General features: G+C 44.8%; 1 protein-coding gene across 1 annotated transcript in view; it reads right to left on the bottom strand.

Annotated features, from left to right (window-relative positions):
• MAN1C1 (mannosidase alpha class 1C member 1) overlaps nucleotides 1-18743 on the bottom strand; it is a gene marked incomplete at its 5' end in the record, with an annotated part of 63957 nt that overhangs the window by 26343 nt on the left and 18871 nt on the right. The window contains one exon of the mRNA XM_084274300.1: nucleotides 16992-17088. Within this exon, the coding sequence (XP_084130426.1) occupies nucleotides 16992-17088 (97 nt within the window). The remainder of the gene's footprint in view (nucleotides 1-16991; nucleotides 17089-18743) is intronic.

The following is an 18743-nucleotide window of genomic DNA, read 5'->3' as shown; positions in this document are numbered from 1 at the left end:
ACACAGAGCTTGAAGAGAGGCCATGAGGGCTGATCAAAGGTGGAGAATATCTACCCTTCTACCTGCCAAACACGTAAGGGCTAATTAAGGCTTGAAAAGCACTGCAAAACACCAAGCAGGGACTAAGTATAACTGTGGTAACAACCACAACTGCTGCTGCATCTGTGAACTTCCTTTTAGCTACCAATTATCTACAAATCAAACCCACCAATTTAGGCAGAAATAGGCTAATCAAACATACCAGCATCAGGTACACAACAGAAACTGCACGTCTGATCATTAGTAGAGCAGTAAGAGTTTGCATTGACTTGCTGAAGCTTTCGTGAGCCACCAAACCCACACGCACAATTCATCTGCTGGGAACACTTTGCATCTGCTCACGGCTACAACCCAGCCTTGCCCGGGGACATCGGGCTCCGACAGGGATGCAGGCATTGCTCACACAGCACTGCTGAGTGTCCCCATTAGAAAGGGCTCAGAGAACAGGATTATAGTTTTTAGGCAGTAAGATGATCTACTGAGCAAAGGCCAAAGTCTTCACACCGAATAACTGTCTTTTATCAGGAGACCACAGCATTACCCTGTGTTCAGCTCTCCTTCAGTCTCGGTGGGAGCTACGCAGAACAGAAGATGGTCACATCAGAGAAAGCCACAACTTTTCACACGACTTCCTGCAGCCAAGGTCAAAACCTTCAGCTTGAAAGACCCCCTGCCTCCACCCTCTGCACACTGCCAGCAGACAATGGCAACCTAAAATGTGCAGCACTGGGTAGATTTGTCTTAATAGCAGCTACACAACAGAGGAATGAGTAGGGACTGAAGGAAAGGACAAAAATTGGGAAAGGGCAGAGGAACAGAACCAGACTATGAAGAAAGAGAAAAATGAAAAACAAAAAGACTGCAGAGCACTTGCAAGAGAATCCAAGATCTTTTCAATGTGTTCCCTTGGTGCTAGAAAATAGATTGTGGTTTTTGCTGTGTTCAGAAAATGGTTTGTCTTCCCCTGCGCTGCTCCTGCTCCATCAGTTCAAACTGCTAAAGCACCACCTGTAACCGACGAAATCTATCAGCTTTCTGCACTGTGGAGCCTGAGCATCATGCCATCTTCTCAGCCTACCCAGCTGCTGTTGAAACAAAGCCCCATCACACTCCTTCCAGTGGAAGGGGGCCTGGGGTCTGTCAGCTGCTCTAACAAGGTGTCAGTGACTCACCGACAGGAGAAGAGACAATAGTTAGGCAACAGAGTGACTCACTGATAACAAAGCACAATTCATTTACCTTCATCCTACCTCTGAGGGTTTCTATTAAACAGGATAGAGAAGGGACAGCCAGTAGAGCAGCTTGTATTTCAGGACCTCTCTCCAAACTCTCCTAAGACACCCTTGTGCAGGCAAACAAGCCCTCTCTCCTCCTCCAGGTTTTTCCAGTTTCATTCCTACCAAACCAACCAGCTCTCCTACCTGATGGATATTACTTTCCAGTTACCTTTTTTTTTTTGTGTTGGAAGTTTTTCAGGTTCTAGAAAACAGTTCTTGCCAAAATTAAACACCCCCCTGGGATGAGGGATTTACAGGCTAACGATCTACCTGTTCAAGGCCTTTTGCTACTGGACATAGCACATGGACCCACACCTGCTTCCCCCAAGGGCCGAACAAGTGGCCTAACCCCAGGACATATTCTGCCTCCATAGCTCAGCAAATGTTTGCTTTTTGTAGACAAAGTGGAGCAGCTGTGGCAGGAGGGACAGAAAGAGTCGCCTTCCCTCACTCTCCTCTTCCCAAAATAGCCAACTTGGAGTATCACAGGCCAGATATGAGACTTGAAGGGCTCCCAGCTGCAAGTCTGTCCCTTGAGAGCCTTTAGAAAAGCTGTGAAAGTGATGCTTCAGCAAATGAGTAGCTACGAGTGGGGTCTTTAATAGCCCTCTTCCTCAGGAAAGAGAAATGCCTCTTACCCACAGCTCCCACCACCACTCTACGCTGGAGGAGCTGCCAAGTGATGGCTTGCAGGCGTTGTGAGCAGAAGAGCAGCTGCCCTGCTGCAAAGCCCGTGTGTCCCATGAAAAGAGGCACCCCCCTGTCCCAGCACTCCCCAGCTTCGCTCTGTAAGTGCAAGGAACAATGAGGAATTCGGCACGTGCCTAGAGACACTGCTTCTGCAATGCTGGGAATGGCACAGGGACTCCCAAGCAGCAGGAGACAGGAAGCATCTTCCCCAGCTTTTCAACACTACCTCCCTGATGTCAGAGTTTAGCTTAAGCAAAATTCTTCTCTCTGCTGTATCACCTGTGTTTAGAGAGCCACGTACCCCTGCTGTCGCTGCCATGCTGCTGTTAAGAGTTGTCTGCCAGAGAGATGGATGGAAGCCGAGCCTAACCTCAGCAACACAACTATTCAGCAGGCAGCGCCCTAAGCACCAGAGCAAGCAAAGAGGTTAAGGAATATCGTCTCTAATGTCAGAGACAAGACCCAGGGGGCCTGGTCCTGCCATTTGGCAAACAATCCTTTATGAAGTTTCTCAGTGAACAGAAACCGAATCCTTCATTTTCAACAAAGCCATTTAGAAAAATCAGTGTGGTAATGCATCGTGCCAGTGCTTCGAATGAACAGCACAAGTCATTAGGAAGCTATCATACTTAATCTTGCATATAGCACGGCTGCTTAAATGCTACAGAACAGGGAGTTTCAAATAGCTTTTTGCTAACTTTAATAACCAAGTTTACAATTGAAAGGCAAGAGCAAAAAGGGGGAGGAATTTAGATCAGCGCAATGTAAACCTAGATCAAAAATGAAAGGTCTTGACTCCCACTGTTCTTATGTCAAATCGTATTTGTCAAAACAAAAATTAGTGCTGAAATCTTGTTTGGAATAAAAATTAGGATGCAGTTCCTACGAAACATGATGAACTTGTTAACTGTTGAGGCACAAAAGACTCCAGTTGTTAGGGGTTGTTTATCTTCACCTCTTGGGGTGCAGGCGACACAGGGCAAAACAAGAACTGAACACACTGAGATCCCTTCTTCTGGTTATGCTGGTACTGAAGGCTTCAAAAGATTGAACCAGCTTTGATTAAAATCAGTGCCTTGTTAAAACAGGAGTTTGAAAAGCCACCATCTCCTAGCGCTGCTTTTCTTGTTCTTTTTGGTTCTTTTTCTCATTGATAGTGCTTGCAGACCAGACTGAACTTTTGACATTTATCCAGAGATTTGTGTGAGAAGTCTGGGAGCTGGCTGAGACCACGTCACCAGACAGCTTCTGGGTGGTGGCACGCTGTCGAATTCTGGGGGAAAACTACACAGAGGCTTTTTACACAGCTCAGGATTATCTTTGGCAACAAAGTAAACTGTGAAAAAAATCACTGTGCGGTGTCTTGAAAAATCTGCTTTGCAGGGAAGGTTTGCCAGTCCTCTCTGCAGAGTGCTCTGGGTCGGGCAGAACAGGAGGTCTGGGAGCCTGGACTCCTGAGATAGGATCTCGGTTTAGGCCAGAGCTCTCTGCCCGCTCTGGGCATTAGGTTCTTCTGCCAGCAAAACAGCCAGAGGCATTTTCCTCTAAGTTTAGAAAGAAAGAGTTTACATAAACATGCTGGTTAACAGAATTAAAAAAGACTTAAAAAACAGCTTCTTTGTCTCCACTGACCACATCAGCCCATCCACCACCATCCCACACAGAGCTTCTCTCTCTCCCTTCATCCTAAGCACTCTGCACTAGCCATACATCTTCCCATGGAATGGCCATGCAAAAACACTCCCAACAATTAACTTTTTTTACCTTTCCTTTCCATAACCATCCTCAAGCCCAGAGACCTTGCACTTGGTATCAGTACTGGAAGATCCAACTCAGTCGCAGAAAATACCCCCACGTAGGTGCTCGTGTTACAGGTAGGATCAAGCGGGTCGTCGGTGATCCCTAGGACAGGGCCGGTACTATTTGTTCAGATGACAAAGATTAAACAGAAAATCCAAATAAAACTAGCACATGGGTTACAGAGCTTTTCAGGAAGGAAGAAAACCTCTCAGTTAAGCCATCACAACTGTCTCCTTACAGCCTGGTCCGTGGTACCCACGTGCCGCAGCTGAAGCCGGCGGCGCCAACGCCACCAGACGTGAGTTACGACCTTGCCACTGCGTCTTATTTATTGAAGGTTTCTGTCTCTGAACCCGATGGCTGTAACACAGAGGAACTTTATTCCCTTTATTTAAGGTAAACTAAACAAATTACATCTGAGCAACAAGGTAACAGCAGAGAGAGATAAAGGGGACAAAAAAGTAGCCCAAGAATTAGAAAAGATCTATTTCTTTTCTTATCAGTGCATTCTCCTGCAGAACAACAGAAAAAAAAAGTCCATTAGCTTTTGAGCAACCTCATTTTTCTTTGCTTTCCAAATAAACCACTGCACCTACACTTCAGGGACTTCATCAGAAAACACTTCATATCCAAGGTTATTTTCCTCTCTTCTTATTAATCTTCCTCACTCTCCAGATACTGGTCAAAAGGTCACATCCCAAATCCTCTCCACCCCACACGCGCTCCCTGGCATACAGAGCACCTTACAGAGTGGCTCACAGGCAGCTCTACTGAGCAACGTGCCATGGGGCTACTCTGTCCTCTGCTCCCCTGCCAACCCCAGGCGTGGGTGGCCACCCATGGAGAGTTTTGGGGCAACATGCGGGGCTCCTAGCTCGCTAGCTGCACTAGTTCTGCTTGCCTTCAGATCCTGCCTCTCCCTGGCACCAGCCCTGTCATGCAGCAGGTCATCCCTTCAGCAGGGGCAGCAGACACAGTGGGGGCCCCAACAAACCGACTTCAGTCACCCCAAGACACAAACCACCCTTGAAGTCAAGTCTATATTGACATGCCACATCTAATCTCTTCCCCATCACAATTCCCAATAGATACAGCTCTAGTAGCTGAGACTGATGACCCTACTTTGTAGGCTACCAAGTGGCTACTAATCTCTTCAGCTATCAATTATCTGACCCTGGAGATGCTAACTTTTGGTTTTCTGCAGTTCCATCAGAAACTGATCCATTTTACTAGACGTAGGGCATCACTCAAGACAATGCCAAGGCTACCACCACTCTATAAGCTCAACTCAAACCCCACTGTAGGGTATATGATGTCACGCTTGCCCCAGTTAAGGAAAGGTCAAAGTGCTGATTATTCCCTGAAAAGATGCTTAGAGACAGGAGAGCAACTAATCCTGGAGCACGTGGCTTTGAAGAAGCAGAGCCCATGGTACATCAGATGGTGTGTGCAGAGAAAGAGGTTACACCACCTCGAAAGAGTCATCTGCCAAACAGGGATGACTCACCTCCCACCACAGAGTTTTGAAGACTGACCTTACAGAGATCACCCTAACACCTGCCCGACAAAACAGCTCAGTCTGTTTTTCCTTGTCAACAGGAGCGATCTTCCGAGCTCACGGGAAGCGACAGTGAATCACAGTTCCACCTGCACCGCACAATGGGTGTTAGCATATGTGCTGCATGGTTCCTAGGTAAATCTGGCATCACAGAGAAGCATCTTGAAGTGTTGGCTTTTAGGTTGCTATGATCAAATTTAATACAGAATGTGTTCCAGCTGGGGAAGAAATAGCTTTTTTGGATTACAAACCACTCACGTTTTTCAAATATCAATTTCCCCTGAAGAATTAAGCCTATCATTCAAACTGAACTAGCAGTGGCAGCTCTCCCCTGAACAAGTGATGGGTGAGAGAGAGAGAAAGAGAGAGCTCATGCTCATTTAGGAATGTGCCAAAGTAGACTGCGTCTGGAGGAGATCAGGCTGGTGGGAACACGTTAGCAATATTCTTATTATGCACTGGGAAAAAAAAAAGAGAAAAGAAAAAAAAAAAGGGTGTTGAGCATAAAAATGAATTGCTTGTCACAGTAACAGCCCTTCAGATAGTTACTTCCTTCGGTGGAAGGGGAGAGAAGATATATGATAAGCACCTATTGCCAACTGACTCTTAAGTATTTAATACTTGGCAGCAGCTCCCCAGTTTAATCCTCTTTTCCCCAGTTTCTCCAACCATCTTTCATCATTTAGCAATACTCCCGACAACAGGCACTGTCCCATCACTGCATGACTTCAAGCCTCCTGGAGCTCAAACTTCTTTCTATCTGAAAGCATCATAGAGGAGGAGAGGGTTTGACTGAGCCTCAGGAACAACCCTTGATACAGGAGAGAGACTGCAAAATCCACTCTCCACGTGTATCCAATCCGTTTCCCACGACACACAGATTCTACTGCAGGCAGACTGTGTCAGCTACGGAGAGCTCAGAGGAAAATTGAAAGCAATAATCACTCAAACGCCCCTTCGGGAAAGAGGTTTTCTCCTTTGTTTGGGCAACAGGCCTCAGATGTCAGCGAAGCAGAGGTGATTACTTCTGGCAAAGGTTGGTAATTTGAAAAGCAAGGCCTAGTGCTGGGGGGAGCAGTTCAGGGAGGTTAAGCGGCAGACAACAGCAGCAATAGTGGGGGGGCAAAATACAGCTGGTCTCTCTGCTTCTGGATGTCTGAAATTAATTTTAGACTAGTTAAAGGTAACCTGATTATACACTATTTATTGCTTCTTCACACACCTCCTGGAGGACTTGCATCATTTAATGTGAGGGGTCCCCACAGGCCTATTAGAACAAACACACATGTTCTACCTGCAACTATTATCCGTGGACTCCGAGAGACACAGGAGGCAGTTAATGAGCAGAGACTGCTAATTTATCTTAGAATTCAAAGGAGAGACTCTTTGTTATAAAAACCAGGAAGAAGGTGCCCTTCCATCTTCCAAAAACCCTTCTGTGGTTGTGGCACAAGAGAGACACCCAGGCTGCAACTCCAGGCAGCGTTCTTCCCTCAGCAGGTAAGATATGCTCTGGAGGGGTTTTGCAGAGCAGACAGTGCATCCTAGTTCGGGTTATAAAACCCTTCATCCCTGAGGTGGTTTTATCTACAGGCCACACAAGCAAACATAACATCACCTCCCATAGCACATTCACAGAAATGATCCGGTCTTCAACAAAAGCCCAGGTGTGAGAGCAGAATTCAGAGGTATAGGAAGGAAACTGCCCTTTGGCTCAAAATAAAGCTAAACAGGATTGATTATGCTGTTCAGTATGCAACAGAATGGGAAGTGCTGGGCCTGGATACCCTCTATCAATCCAGGTACTGCTCTGCACTCAAGTTACTGCTCATGAACTGAGCTAAGGTCCCTAATAATTAACAATGAAAGACTCTACATACATTATTCAGTGGGTCAGGAGAATGCAAATGGCCCATTACCACATCTCAACTGACGAGCAGGAACACATTAAACCATGGTAGCTCCATCACTTGGAACCATCTGTCCATAATCTTCCTTTTCTCTCCTGTACTGTTTAAGTCCCACCAAGACGACCCCAGCTGAAAGACTCCAAACGCTTTCCAGCGTGTTGCTTGACAGGATTAGATATCAAAATAATCTTAGCAAATTGGGAAAAAGAGTCTGAAATCACCAGGATGCAATTCAATATGGACACACAGCGTATTTCACCCTGAGGGAAGAAAAAGGAACCATGAAGCATAAGGAATAAATAGTTAGACAGCACTCTGCAGGAAACGATACCAAGGCTACAGCAGAACATGAATTTAATTCAAATCAACAACATTGGAAAGCTGCAAAATGGAGCAAACCCCAGACCAGGATGGGTAAATAGTGTGGGTCACATGCAAGACATGAAAGGGCTCTCACACGCCACTCTGCACTGGCAAAGCCTCAGCCAGGACACAGAATCCACTTCAAGAAACATTTGGCTCATGTGGAGAATTCAAAGCAAAGCAGTGGCACTAAGGAGGTCACAGAACGTGACCTACAATTAAAGCTGGAAAGGTCTGGGGTTGCTCAGCCTTGAGGGGAGAAGACTGAAGGGAACATTTTGCAAAGACAGGGAGAGATGCTGCAAGGAATAATGTTGTAAACCATCCTCTACATCCATGGGGAGAGGCCAAGAAGTCACAGCTTAACTTCCCACAGGAGAATGAGGGCAGACACCAGGACAAGCTTTAAAATTGTAAAGCACTGAAGCAGAACACCTCCCATGACATTCCAACATGGGGTAGCTTAAGAAGGGAAGGAGTAGCTGACTTCTCACCGTTCCTTTTCTGCCCCATCATTACACACTAAGATGAATGAGAATTGCAGGTCTCCAGAAGATGCCCCTTGGAGATGCACCGGAGTGATTCTGAGGGAAGGAAGCTCTACGTAAAATGATGACTTGATTCCCTGCAAACCCCCAAAGCTACCTCAGTGACAGAGTACATCACAGTTACAATTTTGGATGTACACAGAAGTCAGGAAATTAAAAATTCTGGTTCCCACAGCAACCAGGATGCAGCCTGCCAAGAGAGAAGGAATGTTCTAGCCTAGTCAAAAGGTGTTAATTTTAAAGCCTGAAGGCAAGTTCTACTTCCAGATGCCTGAAGGAGGCCTTGGTGAAGTCAATGAAAGCTCTCTGCTACCACACATGGGGGAAAAAAACTCGATCCTCAGTTTCTTTGTCCCCAAATTATCTGCTCTTGCTTGCAGAGCACGGCTCAGATTTGAGACTGAAATTAAGATGCGAGACAGACCAATCAAGGTGCTGTGAAGACCATCACGGGGAATGCTGTGATCTTGCACCATGCCACGCTTCAGTACTCACATAATTTGTGCTTTCCCATCCTCCAGCTCTGGGAAGAAATGCTATCCCTATATAATCATGTATTCAGATAAAAGCAGTGTGGCGAGAAATAGGCGTAACTTAGGTGTACTTAATTGCATGTTTGTATCAGAGCAAAGATATTATGGGTATATTGAAATTGGTATGGAAACAACCTCTGCCTTTAGAACTTTCTCTTGAAACACCTTAATTTTCCTGCATCAACTTTTTTCTCTCCTTTTTTTTTTCTCTTGGGAGCTGAATATAAAGTGTGCTAGGGTGCAGTGGATTTTTTTTGAGAATAAAACATCAGAGGAAGGATGAACAATTTTAGCAAGTCCAAAAAAATCCTCCCCGTTTTTCACACCGGTGCCTCAAGCAAAAGGCTAAGGGATTTTCTTGAACTTCCAAAAAATTCTCTCTAGAGACAAGAACAATTCTGAGAGGCTAAAAGAGAGTATTTTTAAAAGTATAAAGGTCTTCAAATGACAAATGCCTACCACAATATTCCAAATGCAACCTTGAAACCTGTGACAAATCTGAAAGTTGACGTCCTGTGGGATGACGCTAAACCTACTGATTAAGTGAGATAAGAGACTTTTCTCATCCCAAAAGGCAGCAGTGATGAATAAAAAAATAAAAATCGGAAACAAGTGCCTGGAGAAATTATAGAAAAGGAAATTCTGTAGCAGGAACCATTTGAAATGCGATCTCCTGAAGTCAAATAGAAAAGTGTCAAAATCTAACATTAATCCAGATGAATATCCAATGAAATACATAATGAAGGTGGCAAGAAACTTCAGCAGCCCAAAAAAAGATGTGATAAAGCAGTTAAACTCTAAATGTGAAATCTAGCACAGCAAAGCCAGTTCTGAACCTGCCTAATCTCTTCTGAAGTTTCAAGAGTAGAAGCGAATTAAAACCAAAGATAGGTAAGGGGGTGTTTTGCTACAGTTTACAGCTACCCATCTCCTCTGAATAAACAAGGAAAAGCTAAATACAGAGGGATAAAGATAAGAAAACCAGAAGTATCAAGATGCTTCCAACATAAAAAGGCATGGCTAGAAGTACATCCTTTAGATGTTCTTTACTTGCTCAGCTTTTATATGTCGCCTCTCATCGCTCGTGTCAGCAGGTGGGTTTGTGTCTGCAGCAGAAATGATGTAAAGCATCCGACTGCAAACAGTTGCTCTAAGGCAAACACCCCTCAGCATTTCTGAAAAATATATTCTGACGAAAGCAGAGGCATTTGTGTAGTCAGGAGCTTCAAGTCTGGCATTCAGCTCCATATAATCCATGTTAGTACCAAGTCAACACAGAGGGGTGCCATTAACATCCTTGGAGTGGATGCTGGAAGTTAGTTCAAGCCAGCTGGAAGTGCCAAAACCTCAAACTCAGCTTTTGCTGTGGAGTTGCCACCAACGCCTCCATAATCCAGAGAAGAATCGGTGAGCAGTCCAACTACACCCACTCTCAGTTGGCTGCCTTTTAATCACACGCTCAATATCTCTGAAGATTAGGCAATTATTTCCGCATAATTAGTGTCCGGAATGAGGCACAAACAACATCCATAACGGGGTGATTAAATAAAAAATAAATAAAAAGAAGAAGAAGAAAAAGCTTAAAGACAAGCTCACTATTTTGAAATACATCCTCCATAGTCTGCAAAAAAGAAAGAGGGAGGAATATAAGTAGTTCCAGCCTGGACTGCTCCCTGGTCTAAGTGGTAACAGGGCTGCTCAGGCTGGGCTTGCTTCTTCCACGCCGCTGGGTTCCACTCCTCAGCATCTTGAGAAGAATCCCAAAGAACTCTCTCTAGTCACAACACCTCAATGCAATTTTCTTTGTTTTTCTGCTTTCATTTGCTACTTTAATGGCTGTTTTTCTAATTTTTGCTTTGTTTCCTTCTTCATTTTGCTGTGCAAAGCAGTTCTGACAAATCCCAAGACACTCTCCTACTTTTAGGCCTCATTAAACACAAAACTCTGTTCAGGGTCAATGGAAAGTTCATGAAACTCACGAGGAAGCCTGGAATGATTAATGGCTTTACACTGAGATAATGTGAAGTTTACCCAGTTTCCTGCTGAAGATGGGCCCCGACCAAACCCTTGCTGTCCAAATCTTTGCAGCTCTCCCATATCTAAAGGGCTGAACACCAACCAACCGCTGATACAGAGAGACTCTGGAGCGCCTGCGCTTTGCATCTTAGGCCGAGGCTGTTTACCACTGAGTTTTCAGGGTTCGATTTTTGTTTTCTAAGATGTAAATCTCAGCTGAGAGGAGATGAATCTATTTGGTTCAATTTTATTTCCCCCTCTAAAGAATTACTGCCACAGAGAACTGACCAGGTCCCTCTTAGCCTCAGAACAAGGGCTCCCACAGCAAAGGTGTTTGAAGAAGGCCCTAGGCCACTATGTCACACATTAAGAGTTGGGGTTTTTTTTTCCTGTTTAAACTTTTTAAATGAGTATTTCAAACTGACAAGTTACTAGCTGTCAGCTGAGCCACTGTAATAAGCTTTAATTTCTCTGTGTAAGGTTTAGGGCTCAGTGGAGCCCTGATGTTCGAGCTAATGCTTGAAACAGCACATCTGAAGGAAGCCACCACTCTCAGCATGACCCACGGCGAGAGCAGAGCGGGAACAGATCTCCTGCAGTATTAATGACGACCTTGGTGCCTGGAAGGAGTGATCTTTGGCAAGCAGAAAGCAGGAGAAAATAAAAACCAACATAACAAGGATAAATGTCAGCTCTAACATGAATCACGCAACCAATCTCCAACAAGTTTGATATTTGGAGGATATCCTGATTCACTGCTTCCTGCTGACAGGAAACAAGTTTGTTGCTACAGATTTTACTGACAGCAAAAGCCAACGTCAACTCAAAATGCCCTTACTGAAAATAATATTCAACTGCGCAACATCATACATAAAAAAGTCCCACCCCAAAAAGATGATGATGATGCCAGGGAGCGAGAGCATTCCAGCAACATCTTCATTATAATATATTTTTCTCTTTAAAGACCCCATGGAGCCAACTGTGTAATGTCATGTGCAATAGGCAGCAGGAGTAATTCAGCATACAAATTCAGAAAGCAATTATTATTATTATTATTATTTTAATCACATAAAAGGACACTCCAGGGTTTTGTAATTTTGTGATCACAGGGAAAGAGACGCAAAGGCAGAACAGAAAAGCTTCACCAAGTGATTGCACAACTGGAGGTTACCGTTTCTCTTCTGGTAGTTCGAATGTTGCTAAATTAGTATTTTCATCCAATTACTTTTTCCATGTTAAATATTCATACATCAACTCCTGTTGCTTCTAATTGAGGTGGGCACGTTTCCTGCCTGCTTCATGGTTTCCTAGCTAAATCACTGATGAAGGAAGCAGCTATTTGGAAAATCTTTGGCTCAACAGGCAAAACTAGATGGTTAAACAGACTAACTATGGGACACAAAGCCTTTTTTGACCAGTTGGGCAGTCAAAGAGCACCGTAGCTGCTGTCTGAAGTTCCCATGAAAGGAGCTTTGTGGTCTAAGGCCAATAGAGAGATGTGACTTGAACGTCCGTCTGGATCAGAGACTGGGCAGGTCACAGTCCAGCAGGACTGCATTGTATTTGCCCAGGAGAAAAAACTTGAAAGTTTCTGATTCTCAGGACAATCAGCTTTCTGGAAGACTCTCTGCATATATTCACTTGGCCATGACTCCTCCTCCCCCACCCTCTTTAAACCCTTTTTATCCTGGAGAGCCAAACCAGCAGTATTTCCAGGCAACTGAGACCAATGACCTTCTGTCTTCAAAACAAACTTGTCAGGACAGTTCAGGCCAAAGTCTGAGCTGAGTACACAAACAAAGTGTAAGCAGCCACTGATTTTCCAAGAAACATTACCAGTCCTCACAGATAGCCCTGTGTACTCTCACCAATCAAACATGAAACAACAAGGAGGGCCCTACGCGAGGATCACGTCTCCACACATTCAATCCTTCAGATCCAGGTGCTGTCACATCTTTGCCATCTTAAGCTCCAGTGTCCTGGCTGTGTCCTAGATGTGACAGTTGTCATATCAGATAAAGCTACAGAATCTCCCAACGATGCACAAATTCAGCATATGCTGAGAGCAGCAATGGCTATGACAAGGTAACTTGTAATTTTAGGTGTGATTTCAAGTGGGGAGAGAGGAAAAAAAGGGGAGAAATCTAGTTAAGGATTACTATTTTTATACTCAAATTAATACACTAATATGCAGTTAGGTGGTGAAAAATGACTGTCTAACAGCACAGCAAGGTTCCGTATTTACTTTCTGTCACTGATTTCAGAGCAAATTGGCTCAGGTTATAAGTCAAAGGAGGATTCTGCTGCTGCCAGCACTGCACACTTCAAGAGATATCTGAAAATCAGGCTTCTTACCTTATCATTGTTAAAAGACTGTGCAATCAAAATGTAACTGACAATTCAGCTGATGCATGAGCAGAAATAGATGCCAGCTCACTCTCCCATAGCTAGAGAAACTCTGTAAAGCTAACAGGATTTTAAAAACATTTTGTCAGAAAAATAAGTGGCTATGACAGACCCAGGGAGCGGGCAGAATAATAATTCAGCTATCTAATGCTGGATATCACAGTGACAGGTGCATTTCAAGTGCTGTGCTACATAATACCGTTGCCCTCTCCAGCAGCCTCACTCCAAGGAATTCAACATGCTTTGCAAACATCAATTAATTTAACGCTCACATCACTGAAGACAGGAATGCTGAGATGCCAGGGTAAAGAAGGGTTAAAGCAACTAGATCAGCACTAGAACAGAATTCATACCAGTAGATCTGCAGTTTCACCCTTAGCCACAAGTCCAGCTGTGCCATTTATCTTAAATAGTTCTAAAGAAGCATGTTTTGAGCCCCATTCTAACAGAGAACAGATACTCTGCAGGTCTTCCTTGAGTTAGCTTAAGTGAGGAGAGAAATTTTGCAGAGAATTCTGGAAGTCCTGCAGTTGTGCAGACACTCACACAGGAACCTTGTGGTACAGGTTTTATTCTAAGAGAGATCATCCTTCCACCCTAGCAGGGTGCTCTGCCCATTTCCATGGTATAATTTCCCGGGGAACCATCACACATCTGAAATGCCTCCAAGTCTAAGATGTTTACCTCACCGGAGGGCTTGGGATGGAATGCTTAGCATGGCAGGTCTTACCATAAGCATTACAGGTGAAAAAGTCATGCTTATGAAAGAACTGTGGCTAGTGGATTTAAAGGAAGGAATTTCAAGTTGCAACGATTATATATGACACTAATCAGAAGGCTTCTGTACAACTAGGCTATGGCCAGGACATGGGAGGATCTTGATGAAATTGATGCCCTTGGAATAGGATCTGGAGAGCATCAATCACAAGTAGGAAAGTAAGACCAAGTCACCACATCAAAATCCAAGCATGCAGCAGCCTAGAACATCCTTGGGCAAGTCTGATCTCTGGGTATAAAGTATGGAAGCTGTCCAGAATATTCTCCCAGATATGAGCTGCCACCTGCCAAGTCAGTAGAGAGAGGAGATCAAGTAGGCTGGAGATACAAGGGTTGTTCTGCCTCTGATTTTCCTGCCTTTGGGACAGATGCTGGGGATGGATGCTAGCTCATGGCTGTTAAGACAAGCAGTATGCTATGTAGGAGCAGAAGGTGAATGTTTATTTTGTATTTCTACTTTGATTAGAGAATATTTGATATAGAGCAGCTCCCCCATTTCCCCCAGGGTAAGGCTGCTAAACCGAAGGCTAGGCTACGAGTGAGCATCACATCCCCAACAGGAAAATGTGTCACCCTTCAAGAACTTGATTGCTTCTCATGCACACAAACATACTTGAAAATAGCCCGAAAGAGGTTCCTTCCCTCCCACATGGAAGCAGCTGCAGAGAAATCTCAGCTTAATATTGACACCTCCAGCCTGGAGAGTACCCAATTTACCTCCATTGCATCTGTAGTCTGGAATAAAAAGATGCATGATGTGAAACAGGAGGGGGAATGGCAGCAACGAAGGTGAACAGTACCCTGTCCTAATTTCTAAAAGCCTCTGAAAACCAGAGCGATGGAGGGATGCAACAACTGGATTGCCTAATGCTTCTGTCCTTTACCAGCCACAGTTAAAAGGAGGAAAAGCCTATTAGGAGGCTAAAACGTAGCTGCTTTTCTGCAATTCTCTGCAAATCCTTGTGCTCCAAAGCATTTTCCTTGAGAGTGCTCACAGGCACGCTACAAACAGGCGTAAGTACTGCCAATTGTTTTAGCATGATAAATGCATTTTAAAGCTTTCAATATTTTTGTGTGTTTACAGGCACGCTCCTTGAGGAATTTTGACAAGCTCTCCAGAATGGAAAAGTTGCAAAATGCTTAACTTAGTGCTGAACTAAGAAACCTGGGTATTCATGGGGCAGGGAACGAGGCGGGCAAAGGATGAACAAACCCAAATCACTGCTCACTGGGCAAGAGCAGTGACTGGTGGTACACTGCCTGTGCTAGTACAAGGCACACTTCCAAAACCGCTTCCTCCAGATACCCCAGCGAATGTTAACACAGCTTCCCCACAACCAGATGTGAGTTAACCCTCCTGGTGCTTCTGCAGGAACTGAAGTGCCTTATCTGGGTTAATAAAAGGACTTGATGGTGGCACCGCAAGCGGAACACCACGGTTTCTCCCCCGTGCTGTGGCTAAACTAAAAGCCAGCCCTTCCTCTGCCATCTCTACCAGGCATCAGCCAAAGGAGGCTGCTGCTCTTCGAGGCTTTAGCCATCCTAGAAGACAGGTGATGCTGTTTCAACCTTCAAACCTTCACTTTCGCACACCTCTCTGCTGCCCAAAGCTATTGAGGCCTGCATAGGAGGCCATACTCAGTCTCCATGCAAAGCAGTGCATCTCCACATCTATAGTCTGAAAGATCACACCCATATCCTGTACCTGGAGACCTCTGGAGATCATCTAGTCCAACCCCCTGACAGAGAAGCATGACCTGTCAGGACAGCATCCAGGTTGGGTTTTAATGTCTCCAGAGATGGAGACTTCACAGCCTCTCTCAGCAGCCTGTCTCACATTTCCTGAGCTTGCCTATGAGGATGCTGTGGGAGACAGTGATGAAAGCCTTGGGTCAAGGTAGACAACATCCACTGCTCTCCCTTCATCTACCTGTCCAGTCACACCCTGGTTGAAGGGTATCAGGTCAGTCAGACATGACTTCCCCTTGGGGAATCTGTGATGACTACTTGTGATAACCTTCTTTTCCTCCACATGCTTTGAGATGACCCGCAGAACAAGCTTCTCCATCACCTTCCCAGTGAAGGTGGTGATGCTGACTGGCCTCTAGTTTCCTGGGACATCCTTCTTGCCCTTTTTGAAGGTTGGAGTGACATTGCCTTTCCTCTAATCTTCAGGCACCTTGCCTGTTCTCCAATCCCTTTGCCCTGAGGAGATACAGCTCACAGATAATTTGCCTACTAAATAACTTCATCCATTCCACCCTCATCTGGGTGAGAGATTCAGAGAGAATCTCTGCAAAACAGACTCCTGTGGGAAAGAAGCTGAGAGAGCTCTCTCCAGCAAGTATTCCCTGAGGACAGGTGGGAAAGGGCTGATTCTGATGGCCTTCTTACCATGGCACAGGAAAAGGCCAAGCTGGGGCAGAGGCAAGTGGAGCAGGGAAATGCTTTGAGGGCAAAGGAGAAAAAAGACAGTTGATATTCCAAAACATCAAGTATCCCAGCAGAAGGAGCAGGGGAGCAGCACTGGAATTATCTAAGTGGCTCACATAAAAAAAAAAAAAAGCAATCTGCTAAAGAGTAAAATTATACAAGCCAGTAAGCACATAGTATAAAGAGCCTTTAATATTGATTTGCTCACTCAATATTTAATGGAATTCACATCTTGCTCAACAGTGGAGCAACGAGAGAGAAAATGCTCAGTTTGGTCAGGTCCTGACGCCTACGAGCTTAGACAAATAGCATTATTGTCAAGGTTTGGACTGACTTCATGTTTTAATAAAGACAGTGGTTGGTTTTAGCAGTTTTCTGACACATTTTGGTGCTAGATGTAACAGAGGGGTGATACAGGCTGGGCACTGAGTGATGCCTGTAGGAATGAGATTCCCAGCGATGGGATATGGGCAGGTAACCCCTCGGAGCTGTGTTCAAAGTCTTGCTTCATAAAAATGGAAAGAGAAAAGAGATCAAAGCTGTTACAGATACCTCACTTCACTGAAGAGAAAGGAACCAGCATGGACATGTGACCTTTAAAAAATTCAAGGAAATTGGACTAAAATTGATTCAGAACTCACCAAACATGTTACCGATGTGCCCGTTCTTAGTCAGCGGTCGCAGTTCATTCTTCCCAAGTGCATATTGTTTGTAGTTGTCCCAAGCAAATTTCATCATCTGTAAGAAGGAAAGAAAATATGAATGGAAGTGCTTAACAGAACTGGATTTTTTTTTTTGAACTTCAGCTCTGAGAATAAATGGGAGTTCCCCTTCACACTAAACCTGGCAAGAAATGGCACATTAATTATAAAATCAGCAGCTTGCTGAAGTCTCAAACCAGTGGCTCCTGGTGCAGAACTTGGCACTAGCACGTTTCAGGAGAATCACAGTGTCCAACATGCTGAGAGTCCACTCTTCTTCCCCTGGGCTGTGCAAACCAAGGGGGAATTTTAGGAAGATGCCTCCATCTCTGAATTCCTGACCTTTACCAAGGAGCATCAGTATGTCAGAATGGTAATTAAAACAGGCTAAAGATGTAAGCCCAAAGCTGATATATCCCTACGTAGAGGGATGTTACCATCTGAGTTTTTGCACTTCTTAACAGCAGCATAACAAAACTTGATCAAACTGCAAAACCACCCACCATCTGCCCACCTTGCAGCGGTCACACACACTGCTTTGGCAAAGCAGCACCACTGAGGCACACGATGTGTTTAATGCTGTGGTGAGCAAAGGAAGAAATGGGTCCTTAAGGACTGCACAGAAGTTTCCTTTCTGTTTATTAACAGAATACCTTCATAAAGGAGAAAGGGGAGATCCGTGACATTTTGATATCTTCCTATCTAAACTCAAAAGTGCTTTTTTAAGAGTGTCCTGCAGATGGGCTCAGTGACTTCTCAGAAACCCTTTCCAACTCAAACAATTCCTTTTGGGACAGTTGAACTGCCCTGCCCGGGCTCAGCACGTTCACCTTTCCCAGAGGACTGCAAGGCAGTGGGTTTGCACGAGTTCCAACACACACAGCCCAGCACAGCCTCTGCTGTCCTCCTGCCCCTTTGGCTCCAGCTGGTAGGAAAAGTCAAACCTACAAGTTTCCTGTCTTCAGCTAGGAGAGATCTGGACTCATCAGCTTCTAAGCAATGCCTTAAATAAAGCTCCCTTTTATAATCCACACAGCCCAGCTTTGAGCAGCTTCAGTCCCAGCATCGCACTGACCTGTGCATTCTTTGATTCAATCCCTGGAAGAAGCCAGATAACAAAGGGGAAGAAGGCAGCTAACAAAGAATCGACAATATTCTCCACTGCCGCTCAACAAAGATAAGAGCCTTCTAAAATGCTTCACTCCAACTAGACATTTGAGAGGAAAATGACAGTTTAAAACAAATCATTCCTCCACAGAGTGGCCCTGTCTAGTGTCTGCAACGGTGTTTACTGCTCTACTTCAGGATCAGAATACACAGGTTAGTTTGGTCTGAAATTCCTGCTGTCGTTTCAGCTCGCTCTTTCATCCTTCCCTCCAGCCATGAGTTTCACAACCCTGGCATTGCAAGCCTCTGGCAGTAGCCTCCTTAATTAGTGCACATAAACAAAAAGCTCTATCACCAGATTTACCCCCCTTCTCCTCCCCCTTCTAAACATCAAGCTTCCAAAGTAAAGTTTCCCGGAGCGGGTCATATGGACGAGGATAAACATTTGCTGAACTGATTGATAACATTCAGACTCTAACACCACCAGGAGAAGGAATGTTGGACAAACAAAGTCAACTCGGGTTTTAAAAACTCAAATGTGGGATGAATTAGTCACTGAAGAGCTCTGCTCCGGGGAAATGAAGT

This window comes from Gallinula chloropus, assembly GCF_964237585.1.
Source record: "Gallinula chloropus genome assembly, chromosome: 22".
In the NCBI taxonomy this organism is placed as follows: domain Eukaryota; kingdom Metazoa; phylum Chordata; class Aves; order Gruiformes; family Rallidae; genus Gallinula; species Gallinula chloropus.
The sequence above is the reverse complement of the archived record's forward strand: the minus strand, read 5'-3'. Positions and strand labels throughout refer to the sequence as shown.